The sequence below is a fragment of the Erpetoichthys calabaricus genome, chromosome 2, assembly GCF_900747795.2.
Source record: "Erpetoichthys calabaricus chromosome 2, fErpCal1.3, whole genome shotgun sequence".
In the NCBI taxonomy this organism is placed as follows: Eukaryota; Metazoa; Chordata; class Cladistia; order Polypteriformes; family Polypteridae; genus Erpetoichthys; species Erpetoichthys calabaricus.
This window is the reverse complement of record NC_041395.2, coordinates 230,791,941-230,815,676: the sequence shown is the minus strand read 5'-3', so window position 1 is coordinate 230,815,676 and position 23,736 is coordinate 230,791,941. Positions and strand designations below refer to the sequence as shown.

Below are 23,736 nucleotides of genomic sequence, written 5' to 3'. Positions count from 1 at the left end.
AGAGCCTTTACTATAGTTTACTTTGATATTTATATTCTATTTTATTTATATCCTTATTTTATAATATTTGCTCTTTGTGTTATTTGTGCCTTATCTATTTGTATAGATAGATAGATAGATAGATAGATAGATAGATAGATAGATAGATAGATAGATAGATAGATAGATAGATAGATAGATAGATAGATAGATAGATAGATAGATAGATACTTTATTAATCCCAATGGGAAATTCACAATAGTTGTAACATAAGTAAATTCCTTCAGCATTGATAGAGGTTTTCTGATTGCGATTGTGATTCTAATTATTTTACTTTCTGGTCTACAAAATATATTCATTTCCATTGATGAATTTTGCCCCTCTGCGGTGGGTTGGCACCCTGCCCGGGATTGGTTCCTGCCTTGTGCCCTGTGTTGGCTGGGATTGGCTCCAGCAGACCCCCGTGACCCTGTGTTCGGATTCAGCGGGTTGGAAAATGGATGGTTGGATGGATGGAATTTTGCCCCTATTCTAAAAGGAAGAATGAGCATTGAAATAAGATTATTACAAATATGCAACTTTTATTTTAATATATCTGCAATGACTGGACCATTTCCGCAATGCAAAGGCAGCCTCAGTAGTTGTCTCTTAGTAATTTGGGAAAGACAGCATTAATTTTGTTTTTGATGAAAGCCCTCATTCTGCACACTTCAGAAAAAGCAATATGCTTTTGTGGTGAAAGATACTAATTTTCTGTTCTCAAAATGCAACTTGTGGAGCAGGAGTAAGAAAGTCTGGAGCAATGCACTGAGAGAACCTGCTTATACTGTGCATGAACTGACCATTTTAACAAGAGGGTTGTAAATGATTGTGTTCTGAGATTTAGATTCTGTAATCTATATTAATTCCCAGAGCATGTTTCATATAAGTTTACTTTTGGAACAGGAACCAGCCACAACAGTATAAAGACACAAGGCAGGAACCGATCTTTGTGGCAGTCTGACATTGGTGTCAATTCCCAGGGTACCCCAAGGACCACTATAAATGTGACACTCACCCATTTTCCCCTTCTATGTGCAGCCAAGAAGACCAGAGAATAGTAACCTCTCTGCAAACCCTGCTCTCTTCTGGACCTGATGCCATAAAACCAGGATAACCAGGATACCAAAATGGCACAAGTAATATTCTAACCATCAAAGAACTCCAGACAGTTTGATCAGACTTGCTGATCCCGCCATCTTTTCTTTATTTACCAGCTACAATATGGCAGTCAATTAGGGTTCGCCTTCTGGTACCCCGGCACTTTGACATTGTTCTTCTGTTCCATTTTACACACCACAATGTTACTTATGACACTGATCAACCGCACACTCCCATTACGGGGTGAAAAGCCAGAGAATCTGGACATGAGGAGAACATGAAAACCCTGTGCAGACAGCAAGCAACCCCAGGATTTTAAACCAATTTCAAAGAGTTGTGAAGCAGCAGAGTTCCTGGTCAAAACTGTCCATGACAGTTCTTTATGGCAGTCAGGATTCATTAATAGAAATAAACGAGGGGTCAAGTTCCCACCAATGCACGTTTCTGAGAAAGTAAAGATGATACATGCGTCACTTCCTGATTTGCATTGAAATAAAAATACTGTGAGACACAGGATGTGAAATAAACAAGAACCAGGACAACAGTTCAGCCATGACCTATTTTCCGAGCCAGATTTTAAATGTTATCTGATGTTTTGGTTTTGGAACAAGACACAAATGGCATAAGGCGATTTAAAAACTCAGCATTTCCTTAATGTTGACAAGTGCCAGGAAAAGGGGCCGACAAGCAAACATATGGAAATGGTAAGAAAATCTGTGTTTTGCTTTCTGCAGCTTGCATAAGAAATCTGTGCTTTTTCTTTATTTTCTCATGTTTTTCTTATAGAGTGCAATAAATGAAAGGTCGGTGAGGTGAATAATTAAGTGTAGTCTGCATCTGATGCCAGAAGTAACCCATATTTGCTGAAACAGAAAAAGTAAAGTAGGACATCAAACATGCCGCATCCTTGAAAGCACTTTTGGATCCCAAACTTCTTTCCTTTGATAAACACACGGGCATACATTTCATAAAGTGTGGTTACCTGTTGCGTTCAACAGCTGCACACAGTGACCAGTGAGAGCTTTTTGAGGGCACAGAGTGCCAACTCAGCAGACACCCACACAATCTACTTCCATTGCCTAAGGAGGTTTGTTTTTCTTAATAAAGAATCAATTATAGGCTTGTATTAAAGCAGTGGGCGCCTTTCAGCTGCACTAAAATAAAAAGACTGTTTACTTTGTATAAAGTAAACTGCTTTTAATTTCACCATTCACCATGCATTTATAGTCAGCATGCTGCTGGGAAATAAATTAAAGACATTTCAAGTAAAATATAGGTAGCAAAACTACTACTCTGGCTGCATCACAAAGGCACTTTTAGGATCATTGAGGTGGTTAGTGCTACGGCCTCAAAGCTCCAAGGAAGTGGGCTCAAATCCAGGATTCGATACTGTGTGGGGTCAGTGCTTGAAATGTACGCAGTACCAGCACCTCTTCTAATTTCAAAATAGACTACCGGAACCTTTTGATGTGTCACTTGTTTTTAGAGTACAAGTGAAACACCACAGCCTCTTCAAGAATCTTGAAGAGGAACCACTCCCTTGTCCCCACTTCGATCGAGTGTTGCTGTATCCCCATGTTCGAATGTCACTTTATCTTGATAAAAAGAGTGCTGAGAGGAATTTACTTCCACCTCAAACACTGGGATGGGTAGAGTGGCAAGTTTTGCCTGCGTCAATACCATATCATCAAAACATGTAATTTAGGTGGACTGACTTGAGAATGAATGAGGGTGTGTGCGCCAACAGGATCCCATCAACACTTGGGTCCTTTCCTTCAACAGAATGGGATGTGGTTCTCTGTAATTCTGTAATAGACCAGGTAAAGTCAGAAAATTGATCATTATCATGATCAATCTGTAATTGCACACCCAACTGGTAATATATCTATCCTCACAGGTTGGAAGTGAATAGGAAATGAACTGGACAATCTGGTTAACTCCAAGGCTGGTGGCTGTGTAGGAATATAGGATTCTTTTTCACCATTTTGAATGAAAAAGTTTAATGTGGAAACTCTTTACTTGACTCTCCAGTGTTATATTACTACTTTAACAATATCAGATTGCTCACAGAATTAAGTATGTTTCCCCTTTTGGTGGGGTGGACTCCTTCTGTACTGTGTCTCTTCGGAGAATCCTTGGGTACCATTGGTTTCACATTGTGTCAAATGAGTGGTTCCTCAGGGAGTCCCGAATGAGGCACATTACCTGCATTGTGAGGGAGCATCAATTACGGCACTACGGCCATGTGGCAAGATTCCCTGAGGGTGTTCCAGCTCGGAGGATTCCTCATTGTTGAGGACCCGAGTGGCTGGACAAGGCCAAGGGGATGCCCACGTACCACCTGGCTGCAGCAGATAAAGGGTCATTTCCGGAGGGCTTTTTTGTCGTGTGGTGGGTGCGGCAATGCACTGTACCGATGCATGCTCCCCAACCTGACCTGACAATACCCTTTTTAGTGTCTGAACCCTCTCACGGGTGGCCAAAGGGTGGATTATTAGCCACAAGGACTGAAATTAGCTAATGCTGTCAAATGAAAATGGACATTTTCACGTCACAGACAAGCAGAACAATGTGAATAGAGTCATTAGATACGGTAGCAGAAAACAAAATGGAAATAGCTGAGGCTCAAAGGGACTTTTTATAATACTATATATAAAAACAGGCCTAGCACATAGGGTGAGGCAACAAAGTAGTTCCCTCAGATGGCACTTTACATTATGAAATACTAATACAAACAATTTAAGTATGAGAGGGGACCCAAAATTCTCAAAATCAATCAATAGCACAGGAATCGGATGTAGATATCAACTATGCTAGCAGGTATCGCATGCCTACAGTCTTGTTAATCAGTCTGCCAAGCGGCATTGTGCTGAGTTGATTGAGATGTGCGTTTCTGACATTTATTCTACAATTGCGTGTGTCACTTCAGTGATTTTTTTTTTTGACTACAAGTGAAAAAAAGCACGTCAGGTTATATTGAGACGATGATTGTGTTTTTCAACATTAATGGACTTGTTAATAAAGAGTTTCCCTGTGAACAGACTGTTCATCAGTGACATTACACTTAACTGCATTAAAGCATCAGGAAAAAAAAAACTTTTGGAGTAGTGACACATGCAGAATTGTATTTGGCACCATGACGGCACACCTCCACACACTGCTAAATCATCACAGTTTTTGACCAAAAACAAAGTGATCGTTGCTTCACACCTCTCATATTCACCATATCACGCTCCCTGTTGCTTTTTTTTTCTAGCCCTCAAATTTAAAATTGAGACTAAAGGGAATATGCTACCATTTTAGTAATCCAGGAAAAAAATCACAGAAGGTTCTAAACACACTAAGAAAAGATGAGACCAGGAAATGTTTCCAGGATCGGGAGAAGAACTGGGACAAATGTATTGCATCTCAAGGGGAGCATTTTGACGGAGGCTAAAAGAGAATTTTTTTTTTACAATTCTGAGAATTTTGGGGTCCCATCATATGAACCGTATGAGTTATATACACATCCAGTGTCATATTTATCAGCTACCTTTAAAAACTGTGAGAAATATTGTCATTTTAAAAGTTTCTGTTTCACCTAATTCTCAGCGGGCTTCTGAGAATCTAAACAGTCCATGAAGCATTTTGAAGCTACATGTGGATGCATGGTTCAGGCGTTCATTTTGTCTGATTTTTATATATCATATTGTGTATATATCGATTATATTGTAAAATTGTATTAATTTCTGGAGTGTTATTATGGTGCTAGTCACATGTACAATGTTTATTAAATATTTGTTAAGTTTTCTTGGTGTGTGTAATTAAAAAGGGCAGGAGAGATTTGAAAATTGTCAGATTAAAAGGTGTGCAGGGAAAGAGACAAATTTTATTTTGCAATTGCAAAAGTGAATAAAAATATTTTTGGCCAGTCAAACAAAATCAGTGAAGAATTTTTATACTGTACTTTTCTTGCTTTTAATGCCTAGGTTTTACTGTTGTTGTTTTAACCTGATCTTTTCCGTTTTTTTCCAAAATAATATATTCTTTACTTAATTAATTGTTTTATTATTTTCTCTGTTGTTCTGGTAATGTAGTGTATGATGAGCCACAGCATGAGGTTATAGGAAACAGTAGTGGAAGCTAGTTTAAGAAGTGAGGTGATGATTAGTGAGCAGCAGTATGGTTTCATGCCAAGAAAGAGCACCACAGATGCAATGTTTGCTCTGAGGATGTTGATGGAGAAGTTTGGAGAAGTTTAGAGAAGGCCAGAAGGAGTTGCATTGCGTCTTTGTGGACCTGACCTGGAGAAAGCATATGACAGGGTGCCTTGAGAGGAGCTGTGGTATTGTATAAGGAAGTCGGAAGTGGCAGAGAAGTACATGAGAGTTGTACAGAATATGCACGAGGAAAGTGTGACAGTGGTGAGGTCTCCTGTAGGAGTGACGGATGCATTCAAGGTGGAGGGGGGATTACATCAGGGATCGGCTCTGAGCCCTTTCTTATTTGCAATGATGATAGATAGGTTGACAGACAAGATTAGAGAGGAGTCCCTGTGGACTATGATGTTTGCTGATGACATTGTGATCTGTAGCGATAGTAGGGAGCAGGTTGTAGAGACCCTGGAGAGGTAGAGATATGCTCTGGAGAGGAGAGGAATGAAGGTCAGTAGGAACAAGACAGAATACATGTGTGTAAATGAGAGGGAGGTCAGTGGAATGGTGAGGATGCAGGGAGTAGAGTTGGCGAAGGTGGATGAGTTTAAATACTTGGGATCAACAGTACAGAGTAATGGGGATTGTGGAAGAGAGATGAAAAAGAGTGCAGGCAGGGTGGAATGGATGGAGAAGAGTGTCAGGAGTAATTTGTGGCAGACGGGTATCAGCAAGAGTGAAAGGGAAGGTCTACAGGACGGTAGTGAGACCAGCTATGTTATATGGGTTGGAGATGGTGGCACTGACCAGAAAGACAGGAGACAGAGCTGGAGGTGGCAGAGTTAAAGATGCTAAGATTTGCATTGGGTGTGACGAGGATGGATGGGATTAGAAATGAATACATTAGAGCAGGCATTCAAACTCACTACCATTGGTGGGCCTCTTCGACTGCCATATGTGCATCAGCAGGCCTCACTATAAAAAATACTATTATACTGTTATACAAAGTTACTGTAGCTTTCTTTCCAATACTGTAAACTTTAAAAAATGTAACACTTAAAGTTTAAAGTTTAAAGAAAAGCAATTTATTTCCATACAGTCTCCGTACAACAGTGTAGAATTAGAGTCTTAGCCTCTTAGCTAGGTCCTTATTATATTATATTCATTATATTATATTCTGTTCGTTACAATACTAGCACAAAATTACATGAAACTAGAGCAAAAAAACGTGAAAATATGCGGGCTATTACTACTCGTGATGGTCAGTTCTGCCCAGAGGCCAGTCTCAGCAGCCCAGCCAGTAGTGTAGCCTTAGCAGGGGCGGCTCTAGGCTTGTGGCGGCCCTGGGCAGAGAAAGAATCGGTGGCCCCTTCGCCCACCAATGTCAATATGGTATCTTATGCACGGCGGATGGACATATTCATTGTGGACACTGCATAGCCGCCTCGTGCTCATGACACGCTTTTATATACGCGTGTCCGTAACTTGAAAACCAAGTGGCGGCCCATGATATTTTCATTACGGCAGAACGTTATAATACTACATATAGCTTACTGCTCCAACTCTAGCGACATTAGTAAATACAGCGTACTAATTAACAAGAAACACAATGTTGTTCGGCCACATTGCCAACAGCTGTGTCGTTATTTTCTCTTTCTATTTTATATTCAATATATATTGGCGTGGCGGCCCCTGGGATTTGGCGGCCCTGTGCAGATGCACAGTTTGCACATGCCTAAGGCCACCCCTGCTGCCCGCTGCTGCAGCCTAGCACTTCAGTTCAATGAGTCGCAGCTCATTAACTTTGGTCAAGGCTTGTGGCTATACTAGCAGATGACGTTTCCGGTACCGTAATGCCATGGGAAAACACGCTTTGTCAGAAGGCAGAAGTAAGAAAAGTCAATAAGTAACACCGAAGATGCAGAATGATTCAATCACAAATGATAGTAATCATTTTGTACAAGTTCAGTGCTAACTATGATCTGTCTTGCAGGCCGCACAGATTTCTGTTGCGGGCTGCGTGTTTGACATGCCTGCATTAGAGGGTCAGCTCAAATTGGACAGTTGGGAGACAAAGTCAGTGAAGTGAGATTGCGCTGGTTTGGACATGTGCAGAGGAGAGATGCTGAGTATATTGGGAGAAGGATGCTAAGGATAGAGCTGCCAGGGAAGAGGAAAAGAGGAAGGCCTAAGCGAAGGTTTATGGATGTGGTGAGAGAGGACATGCAGGTGATGGGTGTAACAGAACAAGATGCAGAGGACAGAAAGATGTGGAAAATGATGATCCGCTGTGGCAACCCTTAACTGAGGCAGCCGAAAGAAGAAGAAAGAAAGAAAGATTATCATATCCCTGATGAAAACGCTCCATACTGTATGATGTAGCAAAAATTACATACTCTATTCTGTATAGCACCTCCTTGGATTTCAGGAATTATTAAAAGCCACTTAATAGCAGGAAGAACAAATAAAGTACACAAACAAGTTGGCTCAGGTTTATCTGGATTTCACGCCTCCATGACACAGCACCTTGCTAGGCTATTTTGAAGCCACTATGAAACATTTCCAGTGTAGGCAAGTGACCCTCAAAGCTTCTAAAATGGCAGTTGTAATGATCTGTGTCCTTTAACAATTCTTTCTATTATTTTTGACCTTTTTTGCTGTTTTTCTTGTTTTTTGTTTTTTTTTTATTCAAATTTGAACCCAGTTCTATCATTTAAAGTCACCTTTTGTGTGTCTTTAAAGATGTTAAAAATATTTAATGCCTTGGTGCAATGCTATTATGGGGTACTGGCATTTTGAGAGTCTTTTATTTACTGTTTACTGTTGCCATAGTGTTGCTATGCTCGAATGACTGGAGATGTACAACATGTGACATTGTTGATATCACAAGATAAAGGGTGGCGCTGTGTCCTTCATGGTCATCTGAGATTGTGGATTCTCCACAAAAAGACTTACATTAACCGGACATGGGGATGGGGTGTTTAATTGGTCTATGGCCCTCAGGAGTTACCACTACTAATGCTGCAGTCACCTGAGGGAAATACAAAAAGCCATTGAAGCTCTCAGCATCTTGCTGTGGCATTGCTCTTCGAACTCACCTCTCTGAATTGGTCTTTAACTACTACTACAATTATTCTTCTTAGTTTGGGTTGCATAGTCTCCACTGTTTCTTGCTTTTTGTTTGATTGCTTCTTTGGAATTTTAGTTTCTGATGATAAGCATTTAAATTTAGAACTAATTAGAATATCTAGTTAATGACTACTGTAAGGATTATGCAGCTTGGAATTTGTGTTGACTTTTTTATTAAGAATTTTACCAATAAAGTAATTTTTATTTTCTGCTAGGTCCCTTGCCAGCAGCCATACCACATGCACCTCAGAAGACATCTTCCATCTGAAGCTAAGCAGGCTTGGGCCTAGCCAGTATTTGGATGGGAGACAATCTAGATAAAGCTTGAGTTTGCTGTTGGTGGAGGTATTGGTGAGGACAGCAGGGGGCGCTTACCTGGTGGTCTGAAGGAGGATCCCAATGCCCCTCTGTAGTGATTCGAACAATGTGCTGTACAAATGGTACTGTCCTTCAAGATGAGACGTAAAACTGAGATCCTGACTCTCTGTGGTCACTGTCAATGTCCTGGCTAAACTGACCTTCGTGGCCTAGTCATTCTGGCCTCCTAATCATCCCCTGTATCTAATTGGCTATCTCTCTCTCTCCCAAACCACTTCACCATCTAACAGCTAATGTGCGGTGTGCACACTGGTGCAAAAATGGCTGTCGTCGCATCATCCAAGTGGAAGCTGCACATAAGTGGTGATTGAAGTGGCTCCCCACTCATTATGAAAAATGGTTTGAGTAGTGAGAAAAGTGCTATATAAATGTAGAAAATTATTATTACTATTTTTATTTCCTTATTTCTCTTTATTTAAAATTCCTTTCTCTAATTTTTAGTTCATGTTAGTTCTAAGGGTATAAGTTTTTGTAAATTATTAAATGAATCTTTATTTATTGCATTATTTTATTTTAGTTTAATAGATATATCAAATTAAAAGTATTCATTATTATTTATAGTATTAAGGAAGTAAGCCTTCACATACGGATTAATCTCAACAGGAAGTAATGGAGAAAGAAAATATTGGATATTGGGTAGACTAACAATCCCATGTAGCATCAAGAAAGCAAAAGAGCAAAACAGTAACGGCTCGTCTTGGGTTGCCTTTTTTTCATTCCAATCTGTTGAATCAGTAATCAAAAGTTACTTATTCGATTAACACAAATAGAATTCATTGTCCACACATGTACAGTAGGTGTATCAGTCCATCTTTTTAAGTTGATATTTTTAAAAGGAGTGATATATGCTGTTGGTCTGTAATAAACTACACTCAAAAACAGAACAGGCTACATCAACCAAATTTTAAAGAGAAATGTCTTCATTAGCATGGCGGTTTCAATGTGTCTGATTCAAAACTAGCAGCTGTGAAAACTATGATGAAGGTCAGTGGTACAGGGAACAAATAGTAAGTTATCTTCACTCGTTAACCAAATTTTCAAACAAGTTCCTTTGATTTATTAGTGAGAACTTAAAAAAGTGGGTTCATCTAGGAACAACAGCTGACAACTATGGAAAGTTATTCATGTCAAAATTAAATGGAATCCACCGTGTTAACGACATTGCAATTCAATGCATATGCAAGTGGTACATTTAATTTTGGCACATTTTTATCATAATTATAAACATACTGTATTAGCCAAGTGATCGATTGCTTTTCACTATAGCACATTAGTTTTGTGTCACTTCAAAATCCCAATACCAAAGTGTATTGAATTTTAAAAACAAAAACACAATTTAAAAACAAATATTGCATTTCACTTAGCAGCTGCTTAGAGTGTTTTATCCATCCATCCATTATCCAACCCGCTATATCCTAACTACAGGGTCATAGGGGTCGGCTGGAGCCAATCCCAGCCAACACAGGGCATAAGGCAGGAAACAAACCCCGGGCAGGGCGCCAGCCCACCGCATGAGTGTATTATTATTATTATTATTATTATTAATAATAATAATAATGTTTATTTATTGCACTTCAATTCAAGACCACATATTAATAATGCCTAATATAAATGTAATCAAATGGCAAATCAGCGTCAAAAGGGGAGGGGCAAGTGGCATCCATAGTCAATGTAACAAGAAGTTAATAAGGCAGGGGATCTGGTGAACAATGGAAGCTGGCGATGTTAATGACGATTTTATTCTTTTCTGTGTCGAAAAATGGGGAGAAATGTACAATACTTGGTTATGAGTATAAATAAAAACCTACTAAAAATAACTCTGTAATGCTAACAAATTTTTCACTATATTCAGCACTTAGATAACTCTGCTAATAACCCATACCTGGAAAATTTAACTCCACTGCTTAACTTAACTGGTATAAAATGAAAACAACTTTAGACAACTTAACATTAGAGTAATTTTTTTCAGTAAGATCTAAAACATACTTTTGCCATTTAATGAATCACTCCACAATCCACATTAGCGAAACTTAATGCTTGCTGTCAGAACACAGGAATATTTAGAAGTAGACCGCATCTTACCATACCTGTTGACACTTCTTGCCCCACCATTTGACTCTGATTGGTCATTTGATTACATTCAGTTCTGGCCTAAGTAATGCATGGTCTTGAATTGAAATGCAATAAACTACAAGCAGCCATTGAGCGAAGTGCCATAGTACTTGTTTTGCTTTTAGTAAAGACACAGGATCTTTGGACATAAATTAAAATGCAATACAGCAGTGAAAGAGATTGGGAAAAACTGTCAAACAAATTTCTCAAGTGAGGTTCTTTGGTTCATTAATAAGCAAAAATTAGTCTGTTTGATTCAGAATAATGCAGAATGGAAGAAGGGCGAGCACCACAGATCACCTTCTTGACATATTTTTTAATAAATGGTCTTTTGTTTCATTAGTATTAAACCATCAATCTACTTGATGCAGAAACAAAACAGTAGAACAACTGGTGAAAAATACAATAAGGAAGAATAATGAGCGGGAGTACAAGCTACAAAAACTGCCAGGGAAAGCGTCACAGAGTAGAAGAACAACCATAGCACAGCAGACAGATTATGAAGAACGGCTGTTTGTTTCATTATTAACAAACCATCACTCAGTTTGAGTCTATTCAGAAGAGGGAAATGCAGTGAAAGAGGGCAAGAAGTAGTAGAATTTTGAACACTACAGTCATCAGTCACAATTTCAAGAAGGATTTGTTTTTTTTATTTGTTTTAATGTCCATTGCCAGTCAAGTGATATAATATATAATTTAATATTGTTTTTTGTATCAGTATGCTGCTGCTGGAGTATGTGAATTTCCCCTTGGGATTAATAAAGTATCTATCTATCTATCTATCTATCTATCTATCTATCTATCTATCTATCTATCTATCTATCTATCTATCTATCTATCTATCTATCTATCTATCTATCTATCTATCTATCTATCTATCTATCTATCTATCTAGTGAAAAGTCCTACAAGGCAGTCCAGACTTTTCAAGTGTTTGACAATGTTGATTTTGGTGACTGTATTAGGTTTTGGTACTCTTGGTAATCGTTAAACTTTTTAGTTTTAACCTCTGTCCTTTCCCCTTGACATTTCTTTGCCTTTTCCTTTTTATAAGCCTTCAGTTTCCAGTCCATGCTGCTGAAACCAACTCTTCAGGACGAGTCATTGTCACTTGCACACAACAGCTGACTCGAAGGAGAGACTGGCGCAGAGTGGGAGAAAACCAAGCAGTACAGCCCTCCCGTTTTTCCATCACTGCATATATGACTGTTTTAAATCACAAATGTCATTGCATGTTTTTATTAGCATGCATCACACTTCTGCACCCAAAAACTACTCATTGCAAAATTATAGTTCCAACCACACAAATTATCAAGAGGGAATGTATGTTAATCATTTAATTTAATATTATAATGAATTAACATCCAACTCTTCTGCAACTATTTGACTGCAGTTACAGTTGTAAGTTAAATGCAGATGATCCCAGCATCGGAAAGTATAAGGCAGAAAGCCACCCTAAACAAGAAGCCCATCCTGCAGAGGTCACGCTGAATCTGAATTAATACTCCACCAGTACAGTCTCATCTTACAAAGACGCCTTGGCAAGATGAAAGGACACTTGTGCATAAATCATTGCAAGCAATACTTTGTAAAGGTAAAGCACATCGCCTTTTTCATAATAGTACCACAAATGGAAAAAGCTGCAGAGGAACAAAGAGTGGTGTGCCCATCGCTGGCACAATGAGGGCAGCTGCCATGATAAGGATTGGTTTTCAGAGATCAGTAACTTAAGACTCATGCTTTGGGTTTTAATCTACCATTAAAACAAATCCTTTGAGCGTATTTTCTGTTCCTTCCAAATCTGACCTTATTTTAAGATTTGTATCTCTCTATGAAATTCGCCCAGATTATAAATATATTTATCAAAGTGTATGATTAAACATGATCTAATCAAAGTGTATGTTTAAATGTGATCTATTTGTATCTCTCTATGAGAATTTCCCTAGACTATTAATAAAAACTTTTAAAGTGTATGATTAAATGTGGGTGGCACGGTGGCGCAGTGGGTAGTGCTGCTGCCTCGCAGTTGGGAGTCTGCGTGGGTTTTCTCCGGGCGCTCCGGTTTCCTCCCACAGTCCAAAGACATGCAGGTTAGGTGGATTGGCAATTCTAAATTGGCCCTAGTGTGTGCTTGGTGTGTGGGTGTGTTTGTGTGTGTCCTGCGGTGGGTTGGCACCCTGCCCAGGATTGTTTCCTGCTTTGTGCCCTGTGTTGGCTGGGATTGGCTCCAGCAGACCCCCGTGACCCTGTGTTTGGATTCAGCGGGTTGGAAAATGGATGGATGGTTAAATGTGAGCCATGCTTCCTTTGATTGTTAGCTGCAGCTATCGAGTGAAATCTTACAGATTAAAAAAGTGGAAAAACAACATCCCAATGACTGAAGCAGACTTCTGACACGGCCATGTAGAAAATGCTGAAAGGGTGTTTTGCATTAATTTGAATAGAAAGTCATCTTCTATGATCTACCATCAACACTTCATGATCCAACGTTCCATTATGTGGTCTCATAAAAAGGCACCGCACCAACCCCCATGAGGCCAATGAGACAGTTAGGATGCCCTGCTTGTCTTTACACTGCAAGTTAAGAGGAACTCATTCAGCTTTATTTCAACTCAAGCTTTTTTGGACTAAGAGGGAAATTTGGTGTGCCAGAAGGATATTTAAACACACAGCATAAAACCCAATAAAAATAACAGGAAGAGCTCATGAATCAAACAGATTTTCTCATACTTAATTTTTCAATTTAGAATAACAACAATGGGATCTGCAAAAACACACGGGGTTGAGTTATCCTAATAAAACAAATCACTGCCAGACCTTTCTGTTAGAAAGTAGGATTGGATGGTACCAAAGACAGTTGAAAATTCTACAAACAATAACCTAACACAAGTTGTAAAGATTCCATGTTGCCATTCAAAAAATGTAGGAAAACTACAATGATGTCATCTGTCCTCAGCCAAAGTGCGCCACACATAATGAAATCAGGGTCTTGCTGCAACTGGTTTCCTTTTCCTGATGGTTTCTTTATTATCAATAAATGAACCACTAGATTTTAGTCATTTAACTATTTCAGATGTTTATATGTACCTATCCAAATTACTGTTCTTGGACATCCGCTCATCCATTTCTTCAACCTGCTCAATCCAATTAAGAGTTGCAGAAGGCCAATCCATAAAGGACTGGCTGAAAGGCAGGAACCAACCTGCATAGACAATACTTGGGACAGAACTGGGACCCAGTCTCCTGGAGAAATGAGGCAGACACCAAAACCACCATGTTGTCTACCAATTAACTACAAATGGAGCTCTGCAGATCGACACAAGCTTTGAAAATCTTCCTATAGATTTTTTTTATATTCATTGTAAAATGTTTTCTAAGTGGATTTTGCTTGTTCTGCTCTACCCGATTGGGCTTTAGGCTGGTTTTTGATTTCCTCCTACAGCCTGCCGACATGCTGTCAAGGGGATTGTTGACTCTAAACTAGCCTGGCTTGAGTTGGCATTTGTACAAGTGGGGTTCTCAACACAATGAAGCAGCACTCATAACATAAAAGAATCCAAGTCAATGTCACAGGGGCAAAGCCTAATATGAATGAACTGGGTGAGCACAGGATGCCAGTCCAGTGCAGGGCCCACTCATGTGCACACCCACACTCACAGAGGGTCAGTTTGGCATTGTCAGCCATCTTAAACACTAATGCATTAATACAGCCTCTCGTACAAAGAAGTTTGGCCCGATGACTTGTCCAGGGTTGCCTCCTACCTTACAGCCATTGCTACTGGGCAAAACATTTGTCTCTTTGCAACCCCCATATTGGAAAAAATAACAGTTCAGAGAATAGATACATGGACTTCTAAAGCACTGTATTTTGTTATGGCAGCAACATTTCCAAGACGTAAAACAAAACTGAAAACAGCTCTGGAAATTCATGCCCATCGTATTTAAACTACTGTATCTTACATACTGTATGTGGAGATTAAAGGGAACTTCATGAAGAACACGCTGCTAAACAGTGTGCGTGAGCTGTATGTCGAGAGCTATAGAAATGTAATCTTAATTTAATACCAGCTAATCCTCTTGACAAATACATGCTTATCTAACGGTAAATACTATGCCTGCTTCTTGTTGTTTCTATATGGCTTATCTAGAATGATCTCATAATCTATCCTGTGTGCTTGTCAAGTGCCTCATGGATCTCTGAAAGGAGATCCAAAGGATTAGATTACAAATCACTTAATTTTATTCAGATCTAATGGTATATCTCTAACTCAACCAACCTTAAAGGGAATCCATTAACTTATAGGCAGCATGTGGTGAGCACCAAGTACTGGGTTAAACCATCAGCTCAGTCACTACCCATGTGGAGTTTGCGCATTCTCCATATCCCAAAGACTCCAATATGACTGGATACCCAGATCCAGATGGACTGATGTGTCTGTGCTGTGAGGGACTGATGACCAATTCAGGATTTGTGCCTGCCATTTGCCTGATGTTGCCAGGATAAAATCCATTCTAGAAGACACTGGACTGAATTAAGCAGGCTCAAAAATAAAAAAAATTGATGGATGATAAACTACGGCAAATATTAATTATATTGAAATTAAACAATTTCTTCACTCTATGGAATTAGGACCATTTGAGCTTGAAAAACCTTGGAAACCTTTGATTAGTTAGCATGCATGTCATTTACAACTAGACAGAGCATTTATCTAGAAAGAAAGAAAGAAAGAAAGAAAGAAAGAAAGAAAGAAAGAAAGAAAGAAAGAAAGAAAGAAAGAAAGAAAGAAAGAGTTTTGAATTTAACATTATTGATCAATAATCAAAATATCATCTACATTATCATAAGTAAAACAAAGAAAAACCCAACTCACTCCAAAAAGAAAACAATCCTAATTCATACTTCAAATAAGAAAAATCAAGTCATTATCCTCAAGTTTACAATTTGCCTCATGAACACACCATCTTTCCACAAAAGAATTTACATTTGTTGTGTTGTGTTGTGCTCAGTGGTTCCCGGTGATGTGCCAGCATGCATATTCTATAGAGATCTTTCCCCACAGCATTGTCTAAGGAAGTTGTTCCATGCTGTAGACTGCGTGCATAATGCCCTCAGTATCCTCCGGTTCCAAACCAGCTGGTACCATGGTCACGTGAGGAAGCCCTTCATTGGACTCAGGTTCATCACTGTCAGACAGAAAGTCTCCAATAAGAGATTTTATTTCCACTGGGAGGTTGGCAATGATCTTTTGCAGCAGTTAATTAGCCTGTCTCAAGTAGCATAATCTCAACGTCATTGCCATCTTCTCAATGCTGTGCCAGCAGAACTTTTCCATATCAATTAGGTGGCACACTTGAATTATTTGAGAGTTGATCAGTAATGATTGGACTCTTACAGATTGTGTAACTTTGAAGTTCAGAATTGGGTATTCCAGAGCTCAAAAGATACTGGCATAGCTCCATTCAACACAAGGCTCAAGGAGACTTCACACTCTGAGTAAACTGCTGTAGAAAGGCAAAAGGCCAGAAGCTGACAGGTGTCTATCTTCCATTAAAAGACAGCCTTAACAATATGTAGGTTTCTCACTTATCGTAACAAGAAACAAGCAAGTGGCTTCCAGGACAGGTATGCTGGATAATACACACATTTTTGTAAAGCTTGCAATTGGAAAGCATTTCTTCAGCTGCAAATGTCATCAGCCAAAGTCAAGTCCTTATCCTCCTTCATTAACAGGTAAATAGAGCACACACTGCCTCAGCTAATGCCTTCCATTCCAAAAAAAATTCAGCAGCTGTCTCTGAATGCTAAATAAAAGTTCAAGAAGAGGTTCAACTTAGCCACATGCATGAGGCTACTAAGTTATTAATAATCAAAACCCTTTCTCTGTATGAGAGGCCATTGCCAAACACTTAAGCAACGTTTCACGTCATCCAGCTCACCTTCCCAGTTCTTTTCCACAAAAGCCTCATCTCCAAGGTAAATGCCTAGATATCTCAGGCCACTTTTCATCCACTGGAGTCCTGAAGGCAATTTAGGTGGTATCTCACTCCACTTCTCCATCAATACTCCAGTTTACCCTTGTCAATGACACCCTCTGAAAATATTCCAAAATAGAATCACGGCCACCAACATATGTTTGGCTTTCAATGAGCACCGTGATGTCATCTGCATATGCCATTGTCCAGAATGGTGGAGGGCACCCAGGAACAGACAACCCTCTCACTGCTCTTTTTAATTCATTTAATAAGGGTTCAACAGCCAGGGTAAACAACATCCCTGACAAAGAACAAATCTGTCTAATTCCCCAACCTACTCTAAACGGAGCACTCAGACTACCATTATTCTTCAGAACAATTTGAATGTCACTGTAGAGCACCTTATCATTGAAATAAACCCGGAGTTAAACCCAAAGGCCTCATGAACCTAACACAAATAGTAATGATCCAATACAGCAAAAGTTTTCTCCTGGTCAAGAGAAATGAGCCCAACTTTCAGACTAAGCAGTTTAGATATTTGCATAACATCTCTAATCAGAAATCAGATATTGTCATGGATGGATGTATTAGGTGCACAATAATTCTGATCTGGATGAATCAGAGAGGCCATCACCTCTCTTAGACTAATTGCCAGAGGTTTAGTGGTGATTTTATAATCTGTGCAGAGCAGCGCCACAGGCCTCCAGTTCTTCGTATTCCTTAAGTCTCCAGACTTGGGCAAAACAATAACCACTGCTCTGCAACAACTCGTGGGCATCAGTCTCTTATCCAAACTCTCCTGAAATATATATAACTAACAGGTAAGGTGCCAAAATAGTCCGAAATGCTTGATAAAATTCAACTGAAATTCCTTCAATTCCTAAAGCCTCCCCTTTATTTAAACGCTCCATGGCAAACATAAGCTCCTGAAGAGATATATCTTTAATTCAGATAGAGGTTCACCAAGAACATTTGGTATACCTTCTAAAAAAGTGAAAGTTTCTGTAGACTTCCCTAACAACTATTTAGAGAAGAGCTCAGAATAAATGTTCACAGACTTTGAACAAATCTGATGCATTTCCCTCAGCTCTTGACCTTCTGGTGATCATAAGCAGTGGACCATTCGGCTCAGACCCTATTTCCTTTCCAATCCAAAAAAATATCTGGTGGGTGCATCTTACTCTGTTTCAGCCTGAAACCATGAATGGACCAGCACTCCTTGGACTTTACAATCCAGCAGATCCAACGAAGCCACCTTCTTCTTCTTTAACTTTTCCAGTCCATCTTCAGAAGATATAGAAGCCATGTTCTGTTGGAGCTCTGCAATCTCTTGCTCTTAAAGATTCATTGATGCAGTTATGGTCTGAGTAACATTCAAAGTGTACTGTTGACATAACTGGCAAATTTACATTTTTCCTATGTCCCACGATTGCCTTGGAGATGAAAAATGCCCTACTTGCTTCCTTCATTGTATACAGAAAAAGATAAAACTGTTTTTAAAATGCAAGTCATATAAAAGCTGGGCATTAAAATGCCAATGGGAGCTTTTATGCTGTAAATTGGGCGATATCAATTCACAAATAACTAAACAGTGATCTGAAAGGACTATGGGGGTTAAAAAACATGAATTAAAAAGACTAAGATGATGTTTAAAAGTATATAGCCAGTCCAGTCTGGCCAGAGGGAGAGAGCCACCCCTCACCTGCACCCACTTATATTGTCTGGTGCCCCCATTTATCGTCCTCTGCATGTTCTGCATCTTGTACTGTTCACACATAAGGCGCAGTGCCTAAGCAGATGGTGGGAGAGGCTCCAAATGGTTCCTATCTAACTCATTGTTTAAAGTACAATAAAAAAAAACGTAGAATCACATGATCATCACTAGTTAATTGTGAAAATGTGGTATTCAACAAGACAAAGAAATTCAGTCTGACTTTTCTGTCAGTTGGTGCAAACACATTGATAAAAACTAACCAACATTTTTCAGTTTCCATTTTTACTACCAGTAGATGGTCATACACCAACTCAGTTGCTGACACAAGTACAGATTTACATGTTTAGCCAGAAGGATTGCCAATCACCAATTCATGCCGTGGCTAAAATGCACGCTGCCGCCCACACAGCACCTTCTACTTTCCCTCATCTCTGCACCCATTAACATTGAACATGCCAATCCTAACCCTGTCTATTTTAGCTGGAGAGAAAGAAACACTCAGATGACAACAGACAACAAATGGTCTGAAAGAAAGAGAAGTGACTGCCAGATCCAGCATGTGTACTTATTAACTAATGATGCCCGCAGTTTTGTGATAATACTTTTAAAGCGATTATGGGATAACCACTATCACATACTGTGGAGGATGGCCGGGACCCTTGTCCAACCAGGATGCATCCACACTGGAAGGACCGGGGGAGCCAGCCTATCCAGAGCGTTACCTCACCCAGAGCGTTAAATGGCAGCCCCCTGGGTTGCAGTGGTGCCTCGGACTCCCGCAGAGCTTCATGGAAGTTAGATTTTGGTGCAGCCCTGTTGGGATCCGTGGGTGCCGCCAAGGGGTGCTACAGCTGCTCCTGAGCCCTGGAGCACAGCACTTCTGCCACACCTGGAAGTGCTGCCAGACGTTCATTACTGAGCACCTGGAGCACTAGCTGGTGCCTTATATAAGGGGCCAACAGACACTATTTGGGGAGTAAGAGAATAAGTGATTCAAAATCTTCCCTGTGGGAACTGGCACCCGCCATAGAGGTCATCCTGACCACCCTCAGGCCGCCAAAGTGGTGACAAAAACAACACAGCAAAGACAAAAATCAGTAAAAAAAAAAAAAAAAAAAAAAAAAAAAAAAAAAAAAAAAAAAAAAAGGATAGGAAAAGAAAGGAAAAATTCAAACCTGCAGTCGCTCCCACACCAGTGCACATGCAAAGCTCCTCCCACTCACCACTCAAGAAAGAAAGAAAGAAAGAAAGAAAGAAAGAAAGAAAGAAAGAAAGAAAGAAAGAAAGAAGACATTGATTTACTCAAGAAACAGCACAGTAAATAAACTGCATATAGCAAAACAGTAAAATAAAAACCAAACCAATATACAAGTGTAAAACCCAGAAACACATGCCCAATATACTCAGTATGCATTTAATGTATATTTAATGTATATTGTTCCTAAACAAACAATGTCCACATGCTAAAGTGTATACTGTACACTCTTGAAAATGAAGGTGCCAAAGTGAAAGTACCGAGTGATGCCATAGGGGAATCACTTTTGGTTCCCAAAGGAACTATCCACATGGAGGTTTCAGAGTTTCAGAAAGAACGTTTTTTTAATGGATTCCATAAATAGTCATGAATAGACGGAATAAGATTTGTAATATAGCAAGTTGTTCATGAATTATAAAGACTTTTGCAGTATGTAGTAACTCAAGCTAAGTTCAGGTTTTCTTGATCTGTTAGTAGCTCAACTCACCTACTAGGTAGCCTATTATATATTATGATTCCTATTTTGTCCAATGTTTACGCTAGGGGGAGTCACAGGCTCAAACCCAAGGCTACAATTATACAGGTTAAAGTCATGGGTTTAGTTAGTTTAGTTAGTCATATTGAGCAAAATACCTTCTTGCAGGCTTTTGGCACAATTATCACCATGCATAATACTTCTCACCTCCTCCAACTCCACTCCAAGTGAATGTCACCCTACTCTGCTCTCGACTCTGACTCCCCTGGCTGAGGTGGGGAGACTTCTTTTAAAGTTAGGCCCAAGAGGACTTCCAGCACATCAGGGTCATAGTTCAGAGGCACCTGTGACTCAGACTGAGCTTTAGAACTGGGGAGTTCCCCTCCCACAAATCTCTCCAGCACCACAGAAGGACCCCAATGGTGCTACCTGTCAAGACTACATCTACCATGCAGTCCTCCGGCTGTCCAAGTGGTAAAACCGCCACAGGGTTGCTACCATGAAGTGCATTGGAGAACATATTGCAGTCTCCCTTCATCCATTCATTTTCCTGCCAACCAGAAACAGGTACATTGATCCATCCAGCAGCAATGCCCATCCACTTAGGCTATCAATCTATTATGATTCCTTCTTCCCAGGATGCTAATACATACCTTTTCATAGCCTAAATAACCAATTTTATATGCAAAGAACCCTTCACAGAACGAAATGACACTTTGTCAAGGAATAGTTCTAGGAGAAACCACACAACCAAGTAAAGTGTTATTAAAGAACCATTCATTACTTATAAGAGTGTAGCTGACAAAATGGTTCTTATTCATTTATCACAGATATATGCATTAAAATACAGTCTAAAGGATTAGCATTGCATTATGGATTGTCTCTTGCTGTGGAGCTGATGCTGCTGGGATGAGTTGTACCCCTAGCAACCCTCCATTGGATTAAATGCCAGGCTTGGGGTGCCACAGCTCATCCAAGCTCACTGTTCTCATTCTGTGTATACTGTATATACAGTATATATATATATATATATATATATATATATATATATATATATATATCAAATTGGATATACTATTTAATGCTGTATTCACGAAGAGTTAGAAAATGGAAGAACTGATGCATGTATTCATACACATACACATATTTGATCCATTTTTACATCTAATTATACAAATTAAGGTCTGAGGTTAACTCAACTCAAGAACTAACACTAAAGACAATAGAAGTCTAATAAATTACTATTATATATAAATCAATAAACAACATAAACGTATCAGGAAAACACTTGAATTTGGCAGCGTCATTCTTGTACAAATTGCTGTACTCTGATGTGTGGAACCTTTGACGATTTCTTTTACATGACCATATTCTCCATCTAAACACCTGTTTACCATGGAAGCATCTTTTTCTTTTATTGTTTTCTTTTGTAATCAGCTGGCAAATAACGTTACTGCCAACAGCTTATGTAATTCCAAATGGAAAACTGAGCGGCACCGATTTCATGCCAAGCGAATGACAGCTTTAAGGAGTTTCTAAAAGAAAAACAAAATGCCGTCAGAGGAATGGAAGCACACACCTTAAAACCGTTTGCTTTATGTGTGAATGATGTATTGGATTATTCAATTATGATTAAAAGCTTTATTTAAATGAATAAATGTATATTTATCCTAAGTGGGTTTTTTTTCTCCATGGCAATAAAATCGTATTTTTTTCTTTTCTTAAAGGGATACTAAGAAATCCCATTTTTTGCGTAAGGGATCACTTTTATTGAGGAATTCGAAAGAACACGATAATGCTACTTTCTGATTGTTGACCTAGTGTGGTTTAACAAGCGTTTTCGGCATGTGAAATGCTCCATATAAATAAACTGAATTATTATTGTTATTATTGCAACACCTGCCACATGAATTTTCTTGTACCGCTTGTCTTTTCGTGCCAGCTTATGAATGACTCAGTATTCAGTAAAATGCACTTTAGCCGTATAGCTCAAATATTTCAGCCAGGCTTCCCTGTCTCCTCCCCCTCCAGACTGGTCGGGCTTTTGCAGTTGTAGAAATAAATGACAGCGCTGATTTATTCTGCCATGGTCTGCTATCCCCTTCAGGGTTGGCTCCGAGGTTTCGGGATATTCCTGCTCCCTGCTGTTCTGTAATGGAAATAGTTTGGGAGATGGATGGACAAACAGAGTGGGGAGAAAAACTTTCGAATCACTCATACCTGTAAAACGGCACTCTTGATTGCATTCTAGCGATCACTGAGGCGTTTTGCTAAACGTTTCCATGGTCGGAGTTTTGTTAAAAGTTTAAAGAGAAACATCTGTGACTGCAGTACCGAAATGTGACTTGTATGGCTATGTTACATTACACAAAGCTGAAATCAAGTTGCCCACGTACCCTGTCCGCAGGCTCCCCTCTGAATAAAGATGACCGGTGGCTTCCTCAGCTTCTCTGCCCGGTTGCTGACTCTCTTCAGCTCGCAGATGTTCCTGTAGGACACTCCGTCGCTGCCGCACACCGGATCGCTGCTGCTACATACACATACTCCGGGTTTGCTCCTTCGTCTCACGGTGGCCGAATGCGCCACTCCGTCAGTGACGGAACACAGCAATCCCTCTGCGCATTCGGGCTCGCCGAGCAGCCCTTGGCCGCCACAGGGTTCTCCCTCCCCGGCTGCGCATACTGGACAGCAGTCGCAGTGGTCTAGCGTGTCGCCTGCGAGGCAGTCAGCGGAGATGGGGGGACACTGAGACTTGTCACATCGCTCGGGACAGCCGGGGACGTAACGCTTGGAGATCCGCGCGTCCGCTGCAAGCAGCTGCGCAAAGAGCAGACACAGAAGCGGTCTCAACATCATGAACACTTAAAAACTTCTTAATGATTCAAAATAATAATAAAAAAGACAAGAATAAAAAAAACACCAAAAGCTATTATCTATATAGTCGGCAAATTTTCATAAAAGCAAACAATGCATACAACAAGCTAAATAAGTTAGTCGCAGAGTAAAAAAAAAAAGTTCAGTTCATAAAGCGCACTGGAAAATGCAAGCAATCAATAGAAGAAATGCGGCGCCCGCGTCACACATCGGCGGCGTGTCGCTGTTTACAGCAGCTGCTCTCAGGGTTAACATCTTTATAGGGCAGGGCGCACGTCGGGGATTAGAGGGCTGACGTCGGGGATTGGTGCTGCGACTGTGACGCGAAGTTTGGAGGGTCTTCTGGAAACGGGACATCCCACCGGTGAGCGACTCATCAGATTTATGAAGAAAAGAACCAGGAGCGAATTTTAATTAATGGCCACCAAGCTGTACCGCACTGTCCTAAGACTTACAGCAGTCAAGGAAACTTAATGCGGAGCATTCAAATGTACGTACAGGTGTTACAGCCTGTAATAATATTGTAATGTTTTGAGGGTATAAAAAGTTGCATTTGCACTTCGCTTCTTTTAGCA

General features: G+C 39.9%; 1 protein-coding gene across 1 annotated transcript in view; it reads right to left on the bottom strand.

Annotated features, from left to right (window-relative positions):
• Positions 1 to 23,411, bottom strand: part of htra1b (HtrA serine peptidase 1b) — a 152,813-nt gene extending 129,402 nt beyond the window's left edge. Inside the window, exon 1 of the mRNA XM_028795231.2 lies at positions 22,684 to 23,411. Coding sequence (XP_028651064.1) covers positions 22,684 to 23,143 — 460 coding nt within the window. The 5' untranslated portion in view covers positions 23,144 to 23,411. The remainder of the gene's footprint in view (positions 1 to 22,683) is intronic.
• Between the last annotated feature and the right edge of the window lie 325 nt (positions 23,412 to 23,736).